General features: G+C 41.5%; 2 protein-coding genes across 2 annotated transcripts in view; both read right to left on the reverse strand.

Annotated features, from left to right (window-relative positions):
• Nucleotides 1-21308, reverse strand: part of LOC146992529 (uncharacterized) — a 34506-nt gene extending 13198 nt beyond the window's left edge. The window contains exons 1-2 of the mRNA XM_085787474.1: nt 21225-21308; nt 19187-19305 (exon numbers count right to left, since the gene is read on the reverse strand). Of these exons, the coding sequence (XP_085643600.1) occupies nt 19187-19305 (119 nt within the window). The 5' untranslated portion in view covers nt 21225-21308. The remainder of the gene's footprint in view (nt 1-19186; nt 19306-21224) is intronic.
• LOC146992530 (uncharacterized) overlaps nt 1-27335 on the reverse strand; it is a 63096-nt gene that overhangs the window by 915 nt on the left and 34846 nt on the right. The window lies entirely within an intron of this gene.

Here is a 27335-nt window from a genome sequence, read left to right on the forward strand (position 1 = left end):
AGTCATCACACTGGACTCCATATGTGGAGGTGTAATGCTTTATCTCACAGTCATATGAGCATTTTTCATCTTCTCCCTGGAAAAGCGAGAATGTGTCAACAGAGATCGGCCAAATGGAGAAGCAGATGATGAAGGTGAGCAACAGTCTGAGGAGTTTCCTTTGATCCGCCATGTCAGTTCGGTACTGGAGAGAAGAGGGTGGACAGGAAAGAGACAGAAGACAGAAACCCATTACAATCATACATCATCCAGACTTGTCAAAACTCAAAAACTCAAGTGCTTAAACATCACAACCATGATAGGTGTTGATCATACGTCTAAATGGTAAATGTTCTTTATACAGAGCTCATCTGTCATGTCTGAAGCTGTTGCAAAGCCAATGGCTGAATCTAATATTGGAGGCAAACACAAAATGTGCTAATAGAGACTATTTCCAAATCCACTTCCTCATTTGTTACCACTTCGTGAATAAACTTCACAACCCTACAATACTGAATTTATACCTCTGGAGAGAGTTCTAACAGCCTGGTCGCACTGGACGTGGAACCGAAGCGCAGCGCCCTGGAGCGGAGGCAGTTTCAGATAGGCGCACATGTTAACCGGTCTGCCTGGTCGCACATCTCGCGCTGTGGAGCGCAGTGCGCGCGCCTGCAGCGCTTCAGATCGGTTCATTTCTATTTCTCACGTGAGCCGCGAGCACCGAGAGCGCCGTCTGTCAAGCTGGGTAGACCAGATTGTACCAGACAGGAAGTTGGGCACACGTGGAGAGAGGAGGAAAAGTACGCTCCCAGTGCGACCACCCAAGCGCCCGAGAAGCTGTGCGCATGCGCGCCCACAGCTTCCACGTGCAGTGCGACCAAGGGGTAAGGGTTATTCTCTTGGAAAATGGAGCTGGCCACTGGCCAAAATTCATTATGGCGCCCATTTTTCAAGATGGCTTCCAAGTATTGTACCAATATGTCCAATATCAGCATGAAATTATCAAAATCAATTCTTTTAGATCTAAAGCAGCGTTTTTCAAATGTGGGGCGCCAGAGTTTTTAAGGGGTGGGGGGGTGGGGGGGGGTGCGCATGAGAAAAAACTGTAGACAATAAAACATGATTCTAGGTGGTGTTTCAAATAAGTGACCAATTTTAGGGTCACTCGATAAAATGTACCAGTGTTTCTTGATAGAATGTTTTGCTCTATGGTAAAATTAAGAACACAGATTGCCAATGGTTTGTTATTTGGTTTCCTTTTACTCTGTGTTTGTTTTACCACCTTTTCAAGAGCTACTTCCAAACATTCATTTTCATAACCTCTTTGTTTAAAACGTGATTTCATACTATTTACTTGGTTATCAAACAATTCTTTTGTATCACACACTCTTTTTATTCTATGGAATTGACTCAATGGGATAGCGTTTTTCATGTATTGTGGATGGTAACTATCCCAATGTAAAATATTTTTCCTGTCAGTGGGTTTTCTAAACAAGTCTGTGGATAATTTGTTCTTCTCTTTTTTAATACATATAGAGATGCGCGGATAGGCAATTATTTCATCCGCAACCGCATCACAAAAGTCGTCATCCACCCGCCATCCACCCGAACCAACGTTTTTTTCAAAACCACACCCGCCCGCCATCCGCCCGTTGTTGTAGGCCAACATCTAATATGGATGAGGGTGGTCTGGCCTGATGAGTTTCACTTCTACCGCGTGCTGCTGTCATGCAGAGCGCGCCTCTCTCTCTCTCTCTATAACGGGAACAGAGCGCTATGCGGAGATGAACGGAACGAGCCAAAAGCCGAAAATCTATTCCTGACGTCTGCGGTCGATATAAAGATAGGTTTCATTCATCCACGTTTTGACAGACAACACAAACAGCCAGTGATGAGTTGCGCCGGACCGACAGTCATGTGGCTCAGCAGCCAGGTGACGCACACAGCACAACACAGCGCAGCAACATGTGCAGGCTGCTGCAGCAGTGCACGTCAAAGGGACACCGCCGAAAATAAAATGAATATGATGCATGTAGTTTTGAAATTGTTTTTGCGCATGCTTTCATCCATAAAATGATCAAAACTGAACACTATAAGCGGATTTCTTCATCACTATAACGAATTATTTAAACAGCATTTGTATAGAAATGATTCCGACCCAAGCCTTTTGATATAAGCGTTTGATTAGGCTACTATAGCCTATCCGTGATCACTATAAGCTGTTTCCACTGTATTGTCATTTCCATGAAGAAAGTGTTGACTGTTGCCAATGCCCTCAGATCAGGAGTGCGTTCCTCACAAAATGAATAAGGTGTTGCCATCTCTCATGCACAGACAGTGGGCAATTACTGCAGTGCCTGATGAAAATTTGACTGTTTCAAAGAGTGCTGCTCGTTTTTCGTATGTGGGTAACAATATGTAACTATGGATATATTTTTCCTAATTGGTTCAACCGCCACCCGCCCGAATCTAATTAAAATATATTTTTTCGTCATGTCACCCGCCCGACCCGCGGTTTATCCTCTAATACATAGATCTAGAAATCAAGGAGTTTTTAGAGAGTGCATTAAATAATGGTATAATCTCAAGAAAGAACTTTGATTTCTTATATATTAAAACTCCCATTATTCCAGTCTTGTACTGTACACCCTACCAAAAATCCACAAATCAGTCCAATGTCCACCTGGAAGACCTGTAGTGGCTGGTATAAATTCTGTGACCGCTCCACTCTCCTCTTTTGTTGACCATCATATCAAGCCATTTGTGTTTAAATTACCAACTTTTGTGAAAGACACCAATGATGTACTGCAGTCATTACGAGGAACTGAAAATATTCCAGAGTCCACTATGTTGTGCACATTAGATGTTGAGGGTCTATATACAAATATACCTCATCAGGGAGGACTAGAGGCTTTACATTTTTTTCTAAATGGTGAAACGGAAACAAATACAGAACTTCATACATTTTTACTTAAGGCAGCTGAAATTGTGTTAACCAAGAATTATTTCAGCGTTGACAGAGATTTCTACCTGCAGATAAAGGGAACTGCAATGGGGACCATTATGGCCCCAAACTATGCAAACCTCTATGTAGGTCTCTTTGAGATGAAGTATGTTTTAAATGACGCTCTGAACCCATTTTTGCCATATATCAAGTATTGGAAACAATACATTGATGATATTCTTTTCCTGTGGACTGGGTCATCTGAACAACTTTTAAGGTTCACAGATTGGCTGAACAGTAACAGTGACTCACTCACTTTCAAATTGGAATTTGACAGTCACACTATAAACTTTCTGGATCTATGTATTAAAAAAGAGAAGAACAAACTATCCACAGACCTGTTTAGAAAACCCACTGACAGGAAAAATATTTTACATTGGGATAGTTACCATCCACAATACATGAAAAACACTATTCCAGTGAGTCAATTCCATAGAATAAAAAGAGTGTGTGATACAAAAGAATCGTTTGATAACCAAGTAAATAGTATGAAATCATGTTTTAAACAAAGAGGTTATGAAAATGAATGTTTGGAAGTAGCTCTTGAAAAGGTGGTAAAACAAACACAGACAAACACCGCCTTCAATTGGTTACAGGTGTTTGTTATCTCATTGATTATTCGTACCACAGTTTGCAGCACATCATCACATTACAATGAATGACAACAGTCTTGGAAACGGTGTGCTCTCTGTGGCCGAGTGGCAGAATAAAGGTTTAGTGATCATGAGGTCATGGGTTTGATTCCTGCCTCAGTCATGTCACATCATTGCTTGACTTTTCATTCCAACTATTCAGCTGTCATTGGACAGTCTTTGATTGCTCACAGTATAAAGCTCATTGTAAGGCAGGTCCTCTGTGACCATACTGTATGCAGACCTGCAAACTCCAGAGAGTAAAAAAGGTGACAAGGTCCGAAAAACCAAACCAACCCCCCCCCCCGCCGGTGAAAATTTTTGTGATTTTAATATGCAAGTTATGCTCCCAGTTAAACAGAGAGCAAATCTCTCATTAAAAAGACAGCTTTGAGAGAATAAGTACACCTCAATCAGGTGGGGTCAGCTGCAGAAAATGTTCACATTATTTGACAAAAAAATGATGCATCAGTTTGGACCCCTCTATTACACCGCTATCCCAGAACAGACATGACCTGTGGCTGATTATATTTAGCCTACTGTTTACAGCTGAGAATATCAGGTATTGTCCCCCCTCCATTAAATACAGTGCTGTGAAAAAGTATTTGCCCCCTTCCTGATTTCTTACTTTTTTGCAGATTTGTCACACAAGGTTTTTATTTATTTGTATAATATTTTGATGGGGCAGCCATCTTGGGAAGGTTTTCACCACTGTTCCAAGCTTTCTCCATTAGTGGATAAAGGCTCTCACCATGGATCACTGGAGCCTGGATGTGAAGAGTGAAATTGAACCAGCTTTCCAAAAAACATAAAAAGGTTTATCAAAGTTAGTTCATGATTTAACAAGAGGGGGCAATTACTTTTTCACATAGGATCAGGTAGGTTTGCATAGCTTTTCCCCCTTTAATGAAATCATAATTTAAAAAGTGCATTTTATATTTACTTCGGGCATCTTTGTCTAGGCTATTAACTCATTGAGTGCCAACCACGTAATTTCTCGTTCCCATGCGTTGAGTGCCAAAAACTAGATTTTACGTTTTTTGCTTTTTTTTAAATTATTATTAATTATGAAAATAGACACTTTAACACACCTTTATGTGTAAATTTGGGGACTCAACGATGAGCAGAAATAGATGACAATCAAAAACTCATGACAGCTCATGATCTGGAAGTTTTTATCATAACTCGGCTTTTGCAAACGGAGTTCTGCATGTGGATGCAGCAGCTGCTCTGCTCTCACCCGTGAGGCTGCAGCAGCTCGGAGCCAAAACAGGAAGCTGAGAATGAGAAATTGTTCCGAAAAAAATTAAACAAGTCTATATTTTAAGCTTGTTTGTAGCGGAAGCTTCCTCACTGCTCTGCCTGTGTCTGTGCAATCTGTTTCAAATGAAATTTTAATTTTGGGTGAACTTTCCCTTAACACTGCTACATTACAATTTACTATTTTCGGATTCGGAGGTCGGATCTTTCCGAGTTCCGAGTGCAATCAAACGCAGCAGGCGCCGGGCCTGTTAGGGAGGAATTTGTGGTGATGCCGGTGAAGGAGAAGAAGTACCAGAGTCCTGGATGAAGGAGTTTATTTACTTGATCAAGGAGAACAGAAGAGTCGTCATCACAACATGAGTGTGTGAATCCACCTCAGTTCTAAGGGTCAAACAGTAAAGCTCAGATTCTTATACTAGAAAGGTGGGCCGTGATAGCAAAGGGGAGATGTGTTATCATCCAATTGGCTATAATGCATAAACATGAAGATAAGGATTCACACCAGCTAAGTGTCATCCAGTGACAGTGAGCGTTATCATCTAACTCTACAGCTGTGTCTGTAGACAGCCAGAGAGTGAGATTGAAGTCACCAAAGAGGGACAGGGCGCATGACGACTGTCCGACTACCCATTTCTCCGACCATACATTTCTTTATTTTTGTGTCCTTTAGTCCGACCTCCCATTTCTCCGACTTAAGTAGCCCTAACCCTTAACCTTACCCTAAACCTAACCTTAACACTGTAGAATGGGTAGTCGGAGAAATGAGCCATCAGACTTTTGGGCAGTCGGACTGATGTATGCTCCCCAGAGGGACCATGGCCTTTGCATGTTCCTCAGAGAGAAAATATGGCAGACAGAGGGATTGATACATTAACTACACAAACTATATAGGCTAGTGAAATTATTCTCTAACAGGGCCGACTTGTGTCATAACAAAGACAAATTCTGCATTTGCCCCACGGACACTACACTGTTGGCTATTTTCTTTGTAAATTTAGTTATGGCTCCCCCTGATCTATCTTGCGTATTTCAGCTTATTTTATGCTATTACTACAGTGTTTGCGATAATGCTCCTTTAATACACGGGCTGTGATTATGCCCTTATGTGTCATGCAAACAAGGGAGAGTGGAGCTGTCAAAGTCAAAGCTGTCAAACATTGCCACACTGTTAAGTGGCAATGTTGCCTCAGGCTCGGCTGTATGTGGCATTATGTTGGCTGTGGAACTATTCCAGTTTCTTTTTTTTTAAGTGTCAGGTGTTGCTGAACAGCGTCAGGTATGCAGCAGGACCAGTAGGACCAGTAGTTCAGATTCAGGTTCAGATTCATGATTAATTGTCCTGGAGAGAAAATTCATTTTCACAGTTTGTTCCAGACTGGCCATACTTTTCTTAAATAAAAACAACTTTGAACGTTACACATACCCCTGTCTCACACTGTCCTGGTGCATAAGCAAGCATATCCCTCATTTCTCCCATTATAGCCTCTGTACCCATTAGCTGATAATACTTCTTATAGTTAGACTCCAACAAAACAGGCGCTCACTATCAGACTTTATGTTGCAACATTCTCCTTTCAATATTAAATTAGATTATACTTTATTCATTCCAAAGGGGAAATTAGTTTGTGACAGACGCCTTAAAAGAAGAAAAAGCAGGACATTGAATTCTAAATAAATATATACATAGCTATCTAAGAAATTATAGGCTACAAAGAATAAAATACACAATTCATAAATATTTAGATTGACTTGAGCCCACCCTATCCCTAAGGGCCTCTTGTATCTTTCGGTTATGACCTAAAGTTCATGGCCATTTAACACAGTGTAAAATAGATGTAAAATAGATGTTTCTAATAAATAACTGACTGCTATGAGCAGGAAGGAAATTAATATTTGTATTTCGAGAAAAAATATGTACAATGTGTTCAGTAATTGAGACAAAGGACTCGTCCATGTTCACATACATACTGTAAAACTGATCCAATCAGCACATTGTCTCTAAATAACCATTCATGATTTTTTATCTGTTTTCATTGAGGTTTTTGATCATTTATCATGAAAAAATGTGATGTGAACTTAGATCAAAGTCCCCAGCAAGTAAATACATTTTTCCATTGGGGAACTAGTCGTCAGTAAAACTTAGTTTTAAACTTTTTCAGTGTTATTTTTAATGTACCTGTTCTGGTAGAGGACGATGCCTGATAGTTGATCTGGAGCCGTTCAGTCCTCTGGGGTTTTTTTTTCCTCAGTGTTTGGTGAAGGAGCTGCTGCAGTGAGCTGTGTCAGGAGGAAGTGATTGTCTTTAATCTTATACACGACAGTAAGACACAATGGACAAACCTCCCACGGCCGTCTCATAACCTTTGAACAAGTCACTCAAAAAGGAGGAAGTGGAACAGCGTAAAGTAAACCTTTATTGTCCCAAACCAGGAAAATGGTGCTACAGCATGGTGCTTGACTATTGGCATTTAAAGACACAACAGACACTAAGGTAGAGAGAGGGAGAGACAAAGACACAAAATAAACAAAAATACGACCAGAACCAAAACCAAAACAGCACTGCTGTACAATGATGACAGGTGAAATACAACAAAGCCACACTAAAAGCTCTACAAAAGACTCAAGAAAAAGTACTCACAAGTAAGACACAATGGACAAACTGGGTTGATTCTCATTTTCAAAAGTTTTTCAAAAAGCAGGAAGAGAAGAAGCCACGTCAAATTATGTTCAGTGTGAAAACACACCGCTGAGATGTTTTTAACTGTGTGCCACCCACACACACTCCAACAGAAGCTGTGGACGCTGTGTGTGTGTGTGTTTTTGTTAGAGGTGTGCGGTCAATTCACAGTATTGTTGACTGTTCACAGGTGTATTAGGTGTTACTGCTTGAGATCTATTGAAATGAGATCTAGCTCTGAATAAAAACCTATTGATTTTAATATGATTGATTGATTTTCCATCCAGCCAATCACAGCCGTTTGGCCAACCCACCAGGCTGGACTAGTGTAAGCAGTAGAAGCACAGTAGACTTGAGGTTGTGTGTTGTTTAACTCATAAAATCACAACAATTTACCCTTAACCATTTGTTTTATTCAGGTGCATATTATTATTATTATAACCTTTATTTAAACCCGGAAATATATTGAGGAGCAACCTCATTTGCAATAGGCTATAGCTGAGACACAACACAAAACATTTGAGGACAAGACATAACACACAAAAAATGCTTGAAACATACAAGCATATCCGCAGACAAGACACAACACAAAACATTTGAAGTATGCAAGGATATCCGAAATCCGAAATACCAAAAAGTAAAATGACAAAGATAAATTGAAAACAGAGAAGTCAAGTTAAAAACAGGAGCAGTTGGAGGTAAAATGACAACAATTGTTAACAAACAAACAAACAAAACACGTGAGAAACAGTTTAAAATGTGCAGATTGATGCAGCTAATATCTAAAACAGTGCCAAGTGATGCTGTAGGAGTAGAAAAGAAGCATACATGATATCTAAATATTATTGTGTCAGTGGATTGTGGTGTGTTTGTGTTTATATGAACATGTGAGGCCATCCTTATCCTCTCCATCTCCTCCTCACCTCTCTTCAGTCGTCGTTGGCAACGCAGCGGGCTTCAGGTTTCTTGCCGTTGAAGCAGCTGATGCACTGGAAATGTTTATTCTTTGGTTGGTAACAACGGTAAATGTTGTTGTGGCCGACTCTGGAGTTCCCCAGCCGTTGGAGCGACCGTCCTGGTTCGGCTTCGTCGATGCGTTTGCCTCGACCGGTCCTGTCAAACACTCTGGAAAACACAAAGGCAGACTGGCTCCAGTTGGGGAAAACCTCGTTGATCCTGGGAATGATGCTGTTCCTGTTTTTGAGGTTGGTGCATTTTGCACCGCACGGGGAATAGAACGAGTAGAAGACGAGGAAGTGATTGTTACTGCTCTGAACTAAGGGTTTTATGTTCTGCAGAACCAGAGCCTCAGCATGGTCAGTGTACCGCTCCTTAAAGGCTGGTTTGGCAACAACCACATGGCGGTCGCCGGAGTCACCGCTGGTGTCCGCTGGGTACACGGAGCTCTGACAGAGCTTCCTCTGAACAGCCGGAGCACTGGCTCTCTGGAAGACCTCCTCTAGGGAGCTCTGGCTTTTCTCCACTGGGATGTTGACAGCCACGCTGACCTGGCTTTGGATCCTATACCTGATTGTCAAAGGAAACACACAAATACATGTCTGTTAGGGCTGGGACGATATGCTTTTCTCCCGATTCCATTCTTCTACGATTTTTTGGATGGCGATTCGATTTAAATTGCGATTCTATTATTATAAAGTGAACTTATAAACCTGGACTCTCTGTATGTAAAAAAGGCTAACAAATGCACATTGCACAATATATTTAAAAAAAAAAAAAAAATTCAATAAAAAAATCGATTTAAAAAATCGTCAAAAAAGATATTGCGATATTTATGTGAATCGATTTTTTAAACCCCTATTTCTGTAAAACCTGGACTCTCTGGATGTTCCTCTGTGCGAACCTTCTTCTCCATGTGCATTTGTTTCAAAAAATTAAAATAAATAAAAACATTTTTTTTTCAAAAATAAAAAAGATTTTTGAGAAAAAAAGGCTCTGATCTTACAAGGTTGGTTTTCAGCCAAGAGACGCTCCGTTCTCCCTGGAACTAGTTACTAGTCATTGATTTCAATGGCTCTCAAAGTGTGGTCCGGGGATCACCAGGGGTCCTTCAGAGGATTCAAGGGGGTCTTGAAAATTGTACCACTTTTTTGAGAAATTTTTGAGAAAATATTTTACTTTTTTATTTTATTTTTTTTAGAATTCTAACCACTTGTTTCTAGTTTTTTTTTAACACTTTTTTTGGGAAATTTTTTTTATCACTTTTTTCTAAAAAAGTATTTTTTCCAGAATTTTCTCAACAATATTTCCACAAATTCACACCATTGACCTTAATTTAAACATATACAATTCAATTCAATTCAAATTCACTTAATTAGCATGACTGTTGACAAATCATAGAGACTAAACATTATACATTGACTAAAAAAGTAATGTTCTTCAGTTTCAGTTTCAGTAGCGGTGGCGGTGTCGCCATGGAGACGAGAGCTGGGACACCGGGTCGGAGGCTCTGATCTTACAAGGTTGGTTTTCAGCCAAGAGACGCTCCATTCTCCCTGGAACTAGTTACTAGTCATTGATTTAACCAGGACTAGGACTCTGGAGCTGGTTAATTAAGGTGAAAATGTAGCATGGTTTAGCTACAAACCCTGCACAGTTCCTCTTTAAGAGTTTTGGGACCGAGGATGATGGATAGAGCATGGTGAAATTTAATAATTTACGTAAACAGCACTTAAACAACAAAGTCATAAAATCCTTGTATTTACAGTGCTGGATTGTGCTGACACCTTGTGGTGACTGGTGGTATTACGTCTTCATTTTATATCAAATATGTTGTATGATACAATCTGAAATCATAAATCTAGTTGATAGGACATAAGGGCACTGACAGATTTTTTTTTTGAGAAAATAGAAACCATAAAACTGACTCACCGGCTCATGATGAACTTCACGATATCTGCAAGTTGCTCTTTGTCCACAGCAGCAAAACTGTTTCCACCTGACAGGAGCAAAGTCAGCGTAACAACCACCAGGCACAGGCCCACCATCTACACACACACAGGCATTTATCTATTATTTATTCATTTTTAAAAGAGGATCATTCTGACTAAAATCATAAACGCCAGGACGAGACTGTTTCAAGTCCTACAGTAATTATCAACACCTTTAGGGGATTTCTTCAAATCTGGCTTTAATTGAACTCAGAAATGAACTGATTTCATTTTGGTCGTCCCAGAAGGCGTTTGTGACCATAACTCATGAATTCGTTGTATTTTATATATAAATGACTGTAGTTCAACTTCATTGTGACGTCATAATGCTCTGCAAAAACACTTCTGGTCCTCGTTCAACACTGTAATTCAGGAGGGAAACAAACTGTTTTTTTATTACAACAGCTAAAGTTAACTACAGTTAACTGTTGGTACAATCCACATGTTAACTTTTGTAACAGTGACACAGTAGAAGCCCAGTTTTAGGAGACATTCATTCAAAAAAAAAGGACATTGATGCAGCAATTCTTCTGTTAGTCTTGAACAGTCACCGGATTTACAAAATATATCAAATGTTCCTCACCTTCATTGTTGCTGTCTGCAGGGCTGTTAAGTCTAAAGAAAAAAAGACAGGATACCATATTGACATTTATCTGACAATGTGCTTCTCCTCTTATTCATTCAATCAGCCCTTTAAAACACAACAGAGCAAAATAGAGACAGAGATCATGTCCAAACACACATTTACACACATACATACTGTATAACATAGCATATTTACAGCATATCAAAACCTCATGGCTGAATTTTCATGGTTCATCTTTTACCTGCTCCGGTGGAGAAAAGGTGTTGTGTGGATTCTGTCCACAGCCTGGGTGTCTGAGTGAGGGAGGGAACATGTTTATAAGGTAGAAGTAGAAACCACAGCCAAACCCTCAGAGTGGCATCACCAAGCCCTTATCACAACATCCAGACTTGAGACGATAAGAAGAAGAGACAAACTATAAGACATCACACTAACCATGTTTCCATCCACTTGTCGATCAAATTATCTGAAGATCGATAAAAATAGGCTATTAATGCGAATAATGTCGGCTCAAGTGCAGCAGTTTTGCGATCATGTTGCTGTATCGAATAGTTTTATTGCAATTTAAGGTGTTTCCGTTCATTTTTGTACTAAATCGCAAAATAGAACGACATCCATCCTTAATCTTTAACCGATGGTCCGAGGTTGGGCTGCGCACAGGAAAAGTGTGACGAGCTGCTGGAGTCGTTGCCTGGAAACCACTGAGCCATACGCACACCGGCCAAGTTAAGCTGGTAAATAGGCTGTTGACTGGTGCTTATAATGCAACATGCCTGTCGTCCAAGGCTCCAGACAAACTTTTTTTACTAGGAGCACAGTGGCCCCTAACTTAAAATTTTAGGAGCGCAAACAAATTTGGGGCGCACACCGAAATCATGTTCACATTTCCTCTAATTTTCACTGTATTACTGATAAATACTTTGAGAAACTATAATGTTTTTAAATTCACATTTTATTGTGCAACAGTTTAAATACTGAAAATATAAAGTTAATGTTTAGGCTACACTGACCAACAACAGAACAAGAAGACACACCACTTGTGGTAAACTCATCCTAGAACAGACCGGTGAAGCCGGTCTGTCCGCATGCACAGCTGCAGCTTTCTTTGTTTACTCCCGAACAGCCAGGAATACCATCGCAACTCCATACACCGTCCAGGACAGTCCAGGAAAATCAACGGTAGAGGTAGTCGATATTGCTCAATGCGAATAAAAACGTGTGGATGGAAACATGGTTACTGAAACAGCTCAAACTTTTTCACCACTCTGTTCATTTTTGACACCAAATAATGACGTGATTGAGAATTTGAAGCAAATCTTTAATTCTTAGCAGCACACATGATGTCGACATGTTGGTCGGTCAGTCTTGTATTCCTGGAAACCTACAGACATGGTCAGTGGCCCCATGCTGAGGGGTGTGTGCACTGCAGCTTTCTCAGCCTTTAGTCAGGTGAAGACTTCCTGTTTTTATCTCACCTCTTTGTTTAACGATGGGAACAGAGTGAATGACTGTGGTCAGGCCTGTGCAGCTGATGGCAACAAACAGTCCTTAAAGTGTTTTGATGCTGGGAATCTATGAAATGTGTGTGCTTGTTAGGTGTTTGTTATATGTGTGTGTGTGGTCAGTGCACAGTGTTGCCTACAGTTTGTCCAGTCATGCTGACTGAGCAGTAAGTCTTGCAGCAGCTTCACACTTGTTGGTGTTAAGGGCGTTACTGTGACACCCTCAGTTTCTCAGAAATACATTTGGTTATAAATGGAATAAAAACCACGATGGGCCTCCGTGACGTCACTACAGGTTTCTGCAGACCCTTCATGAAATTATAATTATTGAATTCAATTTCTTTCCCTTTGTCTTATCTGGTCTTTATGCGGCTCAACAGAGAAAAATTAAATTTATGTTGCCTGAAAAATGATAAGAGTGTGTGTGTGTGTGTGTGTGTGTGTGTGTGTGTGTGTGTGTGTGTGTGTGTGTGTGTGTGTGAGTGTGTGTGTGTGTGTGACACATTTCCATCGCTGTACCTAATGGGATTTTGATCTCACTCACTGTTCTAGTTGGACCATTTTCCCCTCTCTGTATTGTTTTGTTTTTTTTAGCACATGGCAACATGTCAGGCTTTAATGTAATACTGCATATAGACTGCATAGCTCTAAAAATGTCCTCTACTGTAAAGTCGACTGCTTCTTACAGTAAAACATGGGACTATGGGTTGAATAATAGTGACACACAAAAAATGACCAGAATTGATGCCAAGCTGAGTTTTAATAGAGGAAAAGAAAACACAAAATCAAGATCACCAAGTTGTATTGTGGTTGTGGCAGCCTGTGGCCAGCCTGGGGGCACTATAGGGCAAATGACAATATCATAACATGTGTAGCCTAGCATGTAGGCTACACCACATCATGTGAAATTAAAGATACAAACAAAACAAAGTTACAGAAGCTCCAGCATTCAGGGAGAAACAAAAGAAAACAAAGTAACAATGGAATTAGATGGAAAGTATACATTGTTTCTTTTGATGGTAGATTAACAATCACTTAGGTAAATTTATAGTACAGTCGCCTTGAAGGATGTTACCAGTGAAGCAGTTAATGCATTGAAAAGGTCGATTATTTGGTGCATAACAACGGAAAACGTTGTTTTTGCCAATGATGTTCCCCAGCTGTGTTAGGGCCTTAACTGTTTCACTTCGGGGAATTTTACCACCAGAAAATGTTGTGTCAAACACTTTGGAAAACACAAAAACAAACTGGGTCCATTTACCATGGTTGTTCCTAAGCATTGGTATGATAGAGTACGGACCACCCTTCTTCATACAGTATTTGAGACATGGGGATAAGTAAGTGTAGAAGACTAGAGAGTGATCTTTAGCTTTACTAACTAAGGGCTGAATGTTGCGCAGAACAATATCCTCTGCGTGATAATCGTTCTTAGGTAGTGCCGCAACCGTGAATCGGCTCCCAAACACATCCTGAAGCCTATTTAAGTCCTGGTTCTCTGGGATGTTCACAGCCACACAGACCTCCTTATCTCTTTGAACATACCAGCCAAACGAAGACCTAAAGAGTGACAAGAGTCACACAGTCATTTCAGTGTGAATATATCACCATGAGACGGTTGGGGTTGAAGAATATGTGATACAACCAGGAGGTGATGCAGTCTACATCAGCTCAATGCATTGCAATTTCAAACTCATGTTAAGACATAAACATGCTGCAAAGTCAGAAAACATCAGCAATGTTTACTGTTTTGAGAGATGAGGGAAGAGGAGAAGAGAAAAGGATGATAATCCAGTGGGTTGGAATTGAACCTGGGCCCTGTTTCAGGAAGCAGGCTCAACAAACTCTGAGTTTCAGCTCTGAGGCCTAGTCCACATGAGCCCAGGTATTTTTGAAACCGGAGTTTTGCTCCGCGTCCACACCAGTGGTGTAATAAAAACACTCCGTACACACGCAACCGTGAAATCCGCTACCAAGTGACGCAATGCACGTGTGGAAGGCTGTTTTAACCAATCAAAATACAGTGGAAACCGCTTATGGATCAAAAGGCTTGGGACGGAATCATTTCTATACAAATGCTGTTTAAATAATTCGTTATCAAGAAATCCGCTTATAGTGTTAATTTTTGGTCATTTTATGGATGAAAACATGCACAAAAACAATTAAAAAACTATGTAGCCTATTTATTTTATTTTCGGCGGTGTCCCTTTGACGTGCACTGCTGCAGCAGCCTGCACGTGTTGCTGCGCTGTGTCTTGACTCTTGTGCTGTGTGTTGTTGTGTGCTGTGTTGTTGTGCTGTGTGCGTCACCTGGCTGCTGAGCCACATGTCTGTCGGTGCGGCGCAACTCTTTATCACTGGCTGTTGTGTGTCAAAACATGGATGAATGAAACAGACTGTCAGACCCGTCGTACCCGGCCTGACAGTGACATAGGCTATTGCCTGTTCATTCATGAAAATCATCCCGAAAAGCTCTCAATCAAACAAGGTGGGGAATAAGAAACTGCGGAGCTACTGTAGTAGTTCTGTCATTTTAAAAACAGCTGATCTGTAGCGTCACTTGTTACTGTAAATGATGCTGTGTGGAAAACCAGCTGTGGTCTGTGATTGAGGGTGAGTTTGGAGCTGACAAGAGGATCGCCCTGACGACCGTTTCCTTATATTTTTCTCATCGAAAAACTATACAAATAGCATTTAGATGATGTAAGAAAAAAAAAGTGATAAAAATCCACTTTGTCACCTCCATTTTTGCGAGCTCACGACAACTCCTGCAAACCGCTGCAACAACCTCTGCAGCTGCAGTGTTTACATCAGCACGTGTGCAGCTATGACGTAAACGAGAAAAACAATCGCGGTTGCAGTGTCCACACGCACCCGGTGAAACCAACCCCGGCCCAAAACCCCACCCTGGACTCCGGTTTCAAAAAACCACGGTTTCAGGGTTCCAAAAGCACGGTTGCATGTGGACAGGACATACAACCGGGAACATATGTTCACGGTTTCAAAAATACCCGGGCTCGTGTGGACTAGGCCTGAGTAGTAGCCTATGCTGAGCCTGAGGGAGGCGTGTTCACTGTGAGCACAAGAAGCCGCCATCAGTGCAATGATGACACGATTCATAATGACAGAAAGAAAGAAACAGAGCCGCTGATTCTACTCCAACCCACCTGGAGAGTTTAATGACGGCGTATGTGGAGTATAACAATCTAATACAGCTGAAACCACGTGAGCTGATGTGGGGGAAAAGTGCAGAACATGTTCTCTGCAAACTCTGAAAGAGGAATTTTACTCAGTCTTACAAACCCTCAGTTGTAGTTCTGTAGCTCATCTAATAGTGCAGGTGCCCGGCATGCTGACCGTCTGTGTGTGATAGTTTGATACCGTGTCATGAGTAACTTTTTTTGGCTGCCAGTGCATTTTTTAAATGACCATTGAATGACCACTGATATAGATATGTGGCTGTGTGTAGGCCTAATGTGTGGTCTCTGTCAAAAAAAACAAGAATTGAATGACATAAAAACATAAAATCTGCTCTGATTATCATAAATATCCACGATGTATAATATTAAAGGGATAGTTCACCCAAAATTCAAATTTCACTCATTATCTCCTCCCCCTCATGTGGACTAAGGGCTGGGAGAAGTTTCAGAGTCCTCCGTGGCTTCTCTGAGTTACAGCGGGGCTCCGTGCAGCACTGCATGTCCATATAACGGTTGAGAACGGAGCTCACTTTTCTTCGTCCAAAAAGACACACCAAAAAACATCCAAATACCTCCATAGTGCTCATCTGTAATGTCCCTCTTGTATTGAAGCCCCAACATGAGAAATTGTTCCGAAAAAAATTAAATACTGTAAGTCTATATTTTAAGCTTGTTTGTAGCGGAAGCTCCCAGTGTCTCAAATCTCGCGAGATTTGCACTGACACAGGAAGAACAGTGAACTGAGACACTGGGAGCTTCCACTACAAACAAGCTTAACACTAGAACCGCCGTGAGGTCATTTTGACCTCTCTCGCTTCTTAAAATGCACGTAACTCTGTTTGCGTAAAAACCCTATGTCTCCCAGTCAGTGACTTTTCCTAAAAGTGTGTTCTACATCATCTTATGCGTTTTCACGATTCTAGTATAAAAGAGAACGAAAAAAAGAGTGATTTTACCTAGAACCGCCAAGAGGTCATTTTGACCTCCATTCATTCTAATGCAAAAATGCTAAATGTACTGCATTTATGTAGCCATATATATTATAAAGCCAGCCAGACACACAGTTCAAAACACTTTATGGTAATGCTTCACATTCATATACATACACATACTTTACCAAAAATAACAATAGTCGTTGCTAAGCAACCAATATAGACGACTCTTTATTTTTCTATTTTTCGAACAGTGTGTGTATATAAAAATTATAAAACTGATTTTCCAATCATTGCAATCTGGGCTAAAGAATGTCCATTTAGTCACTCAGTTTGTCAGTTAGTTAGTTAGATAGTTAGTTATTTAGTTAGTTAGTCATTTTGACCTCATCCCACAACACAACACGAGTTCAGATATTAGAAAGCTGTCAAACAGTTAAAACAGGTGTCAAACAGATAACAAATGAACATTACTCATAAACATTGAACATAACAATGACAGCCCCTTGCTCTCATGAGAAATGGACATGAATTCAGAAATTTGTAACAATTTTGAAATTTTTATATACACACACTGTTCGAAAAATAGAAAAATAAAGAGTCGTCTATATTGGTTGCCTAGCAACGACTATTGTTATTTTTTGTAAAGTATGTGTATGTATATGAATGTGAAGCATTACTATAAAGTGTTTTGAGTTGTGTGTCTGGCTGCTTATATAATATATATGGCTATATAAATGCAGTCCATTTACCATTTTTGCATTAGAATGAATGGAGGTCAAAATGACCTCTTGGCGGTTCTAGTGTTAAAATATAGACTTATTTAATTTTTTTCAGAACAATTTCTCATGTCGGGGCTTCAATACAAGACGGACATTACAGACGAGCAGCATGGAGGTATTTGGATGTTTTTTGGTGTGTCTTTTTGGACGAAGAAAAGTGAGCTCATGGACATGCAGTGCTGCACGGAGCCCCGCTGTAACTCAGAGAAGCCACGGAGGACTCTGAAACTTCTCCCAGCCCTTAGTCCACATGAGGGGGAGGAGATAATGAAATGAAATTTGAATTTTGGTTGAACTATCCCTTTAAGGTAGGCTGAGAAGAATGTTCAGGTTATCTACAGACTGTCTGGTGAAACAATGTCTTTAATAAATCCTCCAGGAGCGACAGAACATCAAACAGACTCTACTGTGATGATCCGCTCTTCAACAGCCTTTAAAGGCCCATGCTGTGCACTTTTCTCTGGGTTTATTTACCTGCTGATATCCCTAACAAGATGTATTATTGGTTTTGAGTACCTGTGATCAGCTTCATATGGTTTCTACTGCCCCTTTCTGGAGCTCTAGCAGGCACAGGTCATTTGGCCAATCAGAAGAGAGAATGAGAACCTCTCCTCTGATTGGCTGACTGTTTTTGAGTGGCATGTGGTCGGGCCAATCACAGGCAAGTAACTGAAACCTAAGCTGCATTCATAAAAATGTTTAAAAAACAACTGGTCACGGTGGGCGGAGTTACCTTGTGTGTGATATCACAGAAAGGAGGAAGTGCTATCCGCTCGTCTTAAAGAGACAGTTCCTACAAATGGGCGGTGTGTCTTTCTCCGTTTATGACCAGTTTGATGCATGGGGCAGTATATATGTGGCCCAGAGACCTCCCCAAGCACGAAAAAATAACAAAAATCACATTTTTCATGCCATGGGGCCTTTAAATAAGTTTCACTTCAACGTCCACGACTTCAGTCACTAAAGGACACAATTTCTCTACTTCCCGCTCGACGCTTAGCGGATGATCAACCTCAGGCTTAAGCCTGATTTATGCGTCTGCGTTGCGGCGACGGCGTAGCTACGGCGTCGACGCGGACCCCTCCGCGGACCCTACGCCGTACCCTGACGTGCAACTCCAAAAAATCCTGACTATGCGTCGCAACGCGAACCGCGGGGACTGTGATTGGTCCGCTCAGAACGTCAGTGTGGTAAATTCACCCGTTCAGCCTCGACTGGTCAGACAGACCACCTCCGCAACAGCTTCTTCGTCCCCTGCGCTTCAACATTTGCAATAAAAGCGTTTGTTTTTTAGTTGGCATTGTTTATTGTGACCAGAAGCACCGCACAAAAACCAAGGAATCCGATATGAGCCCCCTGAAACCACACAAAGACACAGCCACACCCCCCTAGCGGCTTGCCGGTGAATTGCAGAGCAACGCGTTCCCTCGACGCAGAACTTCGAATGCGGCGTAGGGTCGACGCCATAGCTCCGCCGTCACCACGACGCAGAAGCAGAAACCAGGTTTGGTTCACAGTGGTAGAAGCAAAACAGGAGGACTGTTTTTCCATATTGAGAGAAAAAATGTTGGCTATTCTATACTGGTATGATAATGCTACAAATGTTTCCTTTAACTTTACAATTTAGAAATTAAAATAATGAAAACAGTAATAGCAAATAGGGACGAAAAGCAAAGTGACTCACGTTGTCACCAGGTAGTTGACCACCCTTGTGATGCCGTTGATGTCCAGATTAGCAGACACATTGTTTTCAGTAGACAGGAGAAGGACCAACACCACAGCTGTCCAGCACAGGCCAGCCATCTGCATAAAGAGTGATCATGTCTTCAACATTCAGCATTATATCAATGTGAAAAAGCAGAATAACAAAAGATAAAGAAATTATATGAATTTGTTTTATGAAAAATATTCCATTTATTAACTGTTTATTGCATTGCATTGCATTGGATAATTTTCATTAACAGACATCTGCATCTGCATCGACTGCTGTCAGTGAATGTGAAGGTCAGAAAATGATCAACTACACTGTGGTTCAATCATAAAACCAAGCAACAAAAAGAATAAAGATCCAAAGTAAACATTAAATGTCATTGAGTACATAAAGTGTTATTGTTTCTGGTGTTAAGCATCATAAATAATACACCATGTCCACACCTTGTCACTTGGCAACATTTCCATCAAAACAGGGTTTCAAATGTAATAATTGGTACCACTTTATTTGACGCCTATATCTACAACGCATTATTGATGTGGGCATTGTCAGCGAGTTACTAACAATTATAACCTATTATAATACCTGACCTTATAGGTCATGATAAAATGTTTTATAGTGTGTTATGTTTATTGTTATAAAGCATTATGATCATTTATGAGTGTTTATAACTATAGTTATAAAGTGCTATAACTGCATTATAACTTATTATAAGTATGGTCATAATGTGTTATAGAGATAGGCGTCAAATAAAGTGTTACCTAATAATGTAAAGCAGAAGTAAGTGGTCCGGTCGTTTTGGCTAATGCTGCGTTCCAGGCAGGCTTTTGAAATCGTAAATTACAGCTTCAAGTCACAACTTACGACTTTGTAGCGTTTCAGGCAACCCACTCGTGTTTTTCCGACCTGTTTTACCGGTGAAAGTCACTATAACGGCCACTCGTAACCTCTGACCGGTGAACTTGTACCAGATCGAACTGGTACGACTTCACCGGTCACCGGTAAGGTTACCTTTATACACTGGAGTGAGACAGAGGCCAAGCCTTCATTTATCTTATCTATACATTCAAATTTCTTCTGTTGAATTAATTGAAAGTTGAAGGTTAAAAACATTAAATGTATCATCAGTGCAGACCCTTCCTTTGTCCATGTCAGTGGACACTACAGTCAAATCCTTCATCTAAAGGCTCCAACAAAATAACTAGAAATGAAGGTGAATAACCACAGATGGACTACAAGGCTAGTTGTTCTAACAGAGTAGTCAGGGTTCGGTCAGCTTCGGTCATGGTGGACTCATGTGACAACCAGAGCACTAGTGTCTGATCACAGAACACCTTTCAGTTTTCAGTCTTCAGTATTGTTCAGTAATATTAGTGCTTATCGACAAATATCCAGTCATAGTCATAAACACTTTTTGAATTAGACCTACAAGTGTTTACTCATTGATGAATGTGAACAAAGGCAGGTGTAGGAACTAATCATCGTCTATGTTGATGTTTTAAGAAACAAAGAATCACTAATGTTCTTTCACCTTTCTAACATAAATCAATTTAATTTTACTCACTGGCTTTCAGACAATAATGAATTTGGTCTTGAAGTCAGGAATCATAAAGCTGTGATAGCACTTGACAAAAACAGACTTTACAAATCTTTGTAGTCAAAGTAAAGCTTGGCAACTAGTGCTGACCCCAAAAAATCGAAGCTTCAAAGCTTCGTTCGTTGCCATGGTAATCGATCATGAAGTCCGTGATCGATTGTTTTTTTTTCTTCCTTTATGACACCGGTTCTCATCGGCAATTGTTACATTAAAATGAGTAGGCGACTTGGCATCCTGGAAACCTGCCTGATTTTGGAGATATGTAGTAGTGTTTGTTTGCCATTACTTTCATTATTTCTGCTTCGATCACGCAGAATCTAACTCATATTTTGTAGATCAAAATCCCAGGCAGATTAAATATTTTTCCAAAAGGTAAACTAGTCGTCAGTAAAACTTTGCAGTGTTATTTCATACCTGTTCTGGTAGAGGACGATGTCTGATAGTTGCTCTGGAGCCGCTGAGTCCTCGGGGTCTTTTTTCCTCAGTGTTTGGTGAAGGAGCTGCTGCAGTGAGCTGTGTCAGGAGGAAGTGATTGTCTTTAATCTTATAGACGACAGTAAGACACAATGGACAAACCTCCCACAGTCGTCTCATAACCTTATTTGAACATATCACTCGAAAAGGAGGAAGAGGAACAGACGGAAAAAGAGTAAAGTCACTTTATGTGAGAAGTTATGAAGAGAAATCATTCATCCAGGGGGAAGTTCTTATGAATTTTTGAAAACATTTTGAGTTCTGGTCTTATGTGAACAAATGCAGTCAATGTAAGAATGGCATTTTTAAACATTTGCTACAGTGGTTGGCAGACTTAATTCTACCAGCCTCAGTTAGAGTTCTCAACAGGCCTGAAAATTACAACCAGAACCGACCCGATCGTCGGTCAGTCGGCCTTGTCTTGTATAAACCTGCAGCTTTCTCAGCCTTTAGTCTGACAGTCTGACAGATGAAGATAAGATGAAGACTTCTGCTTTGCTGAATGACTGGTGGATCCATCCACCACACACTCACAGTCTTCCTGTTTTTATCTCACCTCGTTGTTTTAATGATAGGAACTATAAACAGTGTGAACGACTGAGGTCACGGTCTGTGCAGCTGATGGCAGCAAACTGTCCTGTTACAGAGGAGAGGTTTTTATTAAGCTTTTCAGTTCAGACACAATATAAAGCTGAGTGATCTCCACCAGTGATTTGATCCTGGGAATCTAAATGAAATGTGTGTGTTTGTTTGATGTGTGTGTGGTCAGTGGCAAGGCAAGGCAAGGCAATTTTATTTGTATAGCCCGTTTTTACAAACAGTTTGTCTCAAAGGTCTTGTACAATGGCACTCGTAAAACAAACATCCTCTGTCCTTTAGATCCCTCACATCCCACTGAGGAAAAAACTCCATGGAAGAAATCGCCTTTTAACTGGGGAAAAAATTCAGGAGAAATCCTCAGGGTGAGCAACAGAGGAGGGATCCCTCACCCAGGACAGTCAAGACGTGCAATAGATGTTGTGACAGACAAGAAAATCAGTTTTACAGTTTTGTCACAGAATGTGCGAAATATGGAAATGTTAGCAGGAGTTGATGAAGGGGCAGTCTCTGGTGGGGGGGGGGGGTGGGGGGGGTGGTGCAGCTCGGGGGGGGGGAGGGGGGGGGTGGGGGTTAGGACTGGGTGGCAGCTCGATGGAGACCCCAGACTGGTTCCATGGGAAGGAAGGGGAGGCCCGGTCTAACAGCCAGGTGGGAATGGGGTGGGAGGGGGGGGCGATGCAGTCGGTGGGCTGGTGCAGAGAGATGGAGGCTCCGGTGGAACTCCGGAAAAACAGACGAGTGATGCGAGGATCACCAAGGCCAAACTAAACAAAGTACAACAGAAAAGGACAGTTCAAAAATATACTGAGGAGGTAGAGAGGATGAGGAGAGAGGGGAGGGGGGGGTAGGGTGAGGGGAGAGAGAAGGAGAGGAGAGGAGAGGAGAGGTGAGGAGAGGACGAGTGAGAGGACGGGAAGAGGAGAGGAGGAGCGGAGAGGATGAGGAGAGCGAGAGGGCTCTGTGTAACCAGATGTGTCCCCAGCAGTCTATGCCTATAGCAGCGTTAGCCTATAAAATGAGGTTCGAGAGCTACCTGAACCAGCCCTAAACTAAAAGGCCCTGTCATAAAGGAAGGTCATAAGTCTTAGACTTAAATTTAGTTAGAGTGTCTCGCCTCTTTGACCCAATGGGAGAGAGCTGTTTCCCCCACAGTTAAAGGAGCCCGGTAAAACTGAAGGCTCTAACTTACCAGTCCTGTTTATTTTAGAGATAGCTGGGAGTCACTTAACTAGACATGCGTTCTGGGATTGAGCGGATCGTGCTCTGGTAGGACAGTAAAGGGAAATGTTTAGTTCTTTCTGTAGGTTGGGAGCTGTATCCATTAAGAGCCTTATAAGTCAGCATGGATGGATTTTTGAAGTCTATCTCTATATCCTTACAGGAAGCCAGTGGAGAGAAAGCTAAGGTGGGAAGAGATGTGCTCTCGTCTTCCTAACTGCTGTCAAATCCTCGCTGGGGCATTCTTGGACCTGACTGGAGACATCTTTTAGAGAGTTTTTCGGTCATCCTGAACAGGAGAGAGTTTGATCTCTCCGAATCAAGACCATAGTCTTTCCCCAGAAGGAAGGTCAGTTATCTATGTAAGCCAAACGTGCGTTATCTAAGCACCACCCAGGACAGCCCAGCTCGATGGATTATGAACGCTTGCGATGCTAAAAACATATCGTCTCTCACTAGGGTTGGGCAGCGGGCCAGAGATCATTACGGAGTCCCGACATAGTCTTTGCAAAGTTGCACACCGACAGCCATTTTAACCTTAGTTAAATCCGTAACTGGCGAAGCCGGGGTGTTCATTAACGCCCGACATGGAGATTACAATCTTACTGTATTTAAACCCTTACGATTTAAATGCCAGCAGCTTTCAGAATTAGCAGCTTCAACAGTTCGCCCGCTCTGGCCCCTGGGATGCACCTTTATGCTCGCTGAATTCTCTACCTTCACGTTCCCGTAAAATGGAAGCGGCCAATGGGACTTAATGCCGACTTCACTGCGGGGTCTGTGAGCAACAGAGTAATCGGACATGTTGAGTTTTACGTTACTCAGCGGGTTGTGTCGCCTGAGTGGGGAAAAGCTGTTGGAGACGGTGAAGGGGGTTGGTGGGCCAAACTAAGGGCTTATTGCCGTATATGTTTCCAGCGGTTTGTTGTCGACCAAGTCCGGTCCGGACTGACATTGTTCCCGGGCTTGCACGGGGATGGGAGTGAACTGCTAGCTGGCGGCTAGGCTCAGGTGGACTCTGCACCGGCTAAGCTGGATCTGTGAAGCCTACTATAGCTGGACTAGCCTCCAATGGTGCGGAGCCGGGACTCTAGCTCGCTGAGCCTACGCCTCCAGGGCTACACAACAAGCAGATACATCTTATTACACATTACCATTACCACTAAAGGAGGCAGGGAGTAGGCTAAACATCCTGACACTCAGAAGCAGGAGGAAGGAGAGATGAGGAGGGAGGTGGAAGCCCATAAAAAAAAAAGCTTAGTATGCTAAGACTAACTAGCGGACCTGTGGCAAATTACAACAAGTTGAATGGAGAGATACAAAGAGAGTCTGTGTTAAGAGACTCTATGTGACAGTAAGTATGTTTTTTTTCTCGAGTAATGTAGCAAAAACGTTGGTTGCAACACTGGTGATTGCTTTATTGTGATTAAATTAGCAGAACACTAGACGGGGGATTGAGAAAGTCTAACACAACACAGCAACAGTGCAGCAGGTACAGGTAGGAAATGACGTAACACGCTCACCGTAACACGTAGCACCAAGAGAGTGCACAGTGTTATCCACAGTTTGTCCAGTCATGCTGACTAAGCAGTTCTGCAGCAGCTTCAGACTTGTTGGTGTTACGGGCGTTACTGTGACACCCTCAGTTTCTCAGAAATTGGTGGCCTCTGTGGCGTTACCCACAGGTTTCTGTAGCCTGTTTACCAAACTTTAGACCAAGAAAGATCATTATAAAATGGTTCACTTTGGCTCAGTGAGAAGATCCCAGCAGTTTGTTCCACAAGACCACTTTTTTTGGACATGCTATATTATCACAACAGTTATGTTTACACTCATTCTGTTGGTTTGTAGGGATACAGGTTTCCTAGCAACATGAGGTGGATCAACCTGCCCCCTATCCTCAATTCACCCCACTCTCCCCTACATCCCTGCTGAGGTCAGACTTCCTGTCTGTGTGACTGTGGCTCAGAAACAAACCAGTTTCCCTTTGTGTTAATTGGTGTTTATGAGGCTCAACAGTGAAAAGCTGAATTAATGTTGAAAAGTGATAAAGTGTTGTGTTTGTGACATTTCCATCACTTTACCTCATGGATTTGATCTCACTCACTGTTCCAGTTGGACAACTTTCCTAATATGGCATGTTTACTGCATAGTTTAAAAAATATCCTCTACTCTAAAGTCGACTGCTTTTTACAGTAAAACATGGGACTATAAAATAGGTTGAATAATAGTGACAGACACAATAAAAAGACCAGAATTGATGCCAAGCTGAGTTTTAATAGAGGAAAAGAAAACCAAACATCAAGATCACCAGGTGACCAGCAGGTGGCACTATAGGACAGATGTGACAATATCATAGCGTACTGTACACTACATCACATGTGAAAATAAAGATACAAACATAAAACAGAGTTACAGAAGCTCCAGCATTCAGGTAGAAAGCCAAATCACCACTGGCAATGATCATTTCCCAAAAGAAAACAAAGTAACAATGAAATTAGATGGAAAGAATAGACCGTTCTTTTGGTCAATTTTTTGTACACTTGTCTACAGGTTCTTTATCAGTGAAGCAGTTGATGCATGTAAAAGCTTCATTCTCTGGTTTATAACAACGGAAAACTTTGTCGTGGCCAATGGTGTTCCCCAGCTGTTTGAGGGCTTCATCTGGTTTTTCACTTGGGGTGTCATACACTTTGGAAAACACAAAAGCAAAGTGGGTCCAATGAGGGAAGACCTCATTAATCTTTGGTATGATAGAGTACGGACCACCCTCCTTCATACAGTGTGTGGCACATGGAGAATTGAAAGTGTAGAAGACTAGAAACTGATCTTTAGCTTTACCAACTAAGTTGTCCTCCATGTCTTTCAAAACGCGTACCTCTGCGTGAACATTGTTCTTAGGTAGTGCCGCAACCATCGTGTCACCCACATACAATCGTTGGGTGCTCTGAAGTCCCTCCTTAACAGCGTCAGCTTTCGCAAACACATCCTGAAGCTTATTCAAGTCCTGGTTCTGTGGGATGTTCACAGCCACACCGACCTGATGGTCTATACCATACCTGCCAAACGAAGACATAAAGAGTGTCAGAGAGTATTCACAGTGTGAATATATCATCTGTTTTGTTACGTATGAGACGGTTGGAGTTGAACAATTTTTCATGAAGAACCAGGAGGTGATGCAGTCTACATCAGCTCAATGCATTGCAATTTCAAACACATGTTAAGTGTTAAATTCAGAAATGTCAGCAAATTTTTACTGTTTTGAGAGATGAGGGAAGAGGAGAAGAGAAAAGGATGATAATCCAGTGGGTTGGATTTCAACCTAGGCCCTGTTTCAGGAAGCACGCTCAACTCTAAGTCAAATCCCTAGCTCTGTTTCAGAACAGCTGATCAGAATCAACTCTGAGTATGTTGAGCCTGAGGGAGGCGCGTTCACTGTGAGCAAGAAAAGCCACCATCAGTGGAGCATAGATGACACGATTCATAATGACAGAAAGAAAGAAACAGAGCTGCAAATTTCACTCCAACCCACCTGGACAGTTTAATGACGGCGTATGTGGAGTATAACAATCTAATGCACCCAAAACCACATGAAATGGCATGGGGAAAAGAGTGCAGAGTGTGTTCTCTGCCAACTCCGAAAAAGGGATTTTAGTTACAAACCCTCAGATGTAGTTCTGTAGCTCACCTAATAGTGCAGGAGCCTGGCATGCTGACCGTCTGTCATGAGTAACTTCTTTAGCCACCAATGCATTTTCTAATGATCATTCAATGACCACTGATATATAGATATGTGGCTGTGTAGGCCTAATGTGTGGCCTCTGTCAAAATGCCAGGGCTTCTTTTGGTGCCAGAGTTGGTCACTGATGTTCTCCCTCTACACAGGCTGATGTTATAAAGTTGAACTACTGCTGCTTACACTGTCCCACATGAAAACCTGCAGCGCTTGTCTTATAAAAGAGTGATGTAGAAGAGCCGTTGCCTTGCTGATGTGTTCACTGTCTCTGATAGTTAAAAAAAAAAAAAAAAGCTGCCATCGGATGAAAACATAAAAACATAAAATCTGCTCTGATTGTAATGAATATCCATGATGTATAATATTAATGTAGAAAAGAATGTTCAGGTTATCTATAGACTGTGTGTTGAAACAGTAGCTATCTTTCATAGAAGTAATAAATCCTCCAGGAGCGACAGAACATCAAACAGGCTCTACTGTAACAATCCGCTCTTCAA

This window comes from Trachurus japonicus, chromosome 1, assembly GCF_045865225.1.
Source record: "Trachurus japonicus isolate A0001 chromosome 1, Traja_1.0".
In the NCBI taxonomy this organism is placed as follows: domain Eukaryota; kingdom Metazoa; phylum Chordata; class Actinopteri; order Carangiformes; family Carangidae; genus Trachurus; species Trachurus japonicus.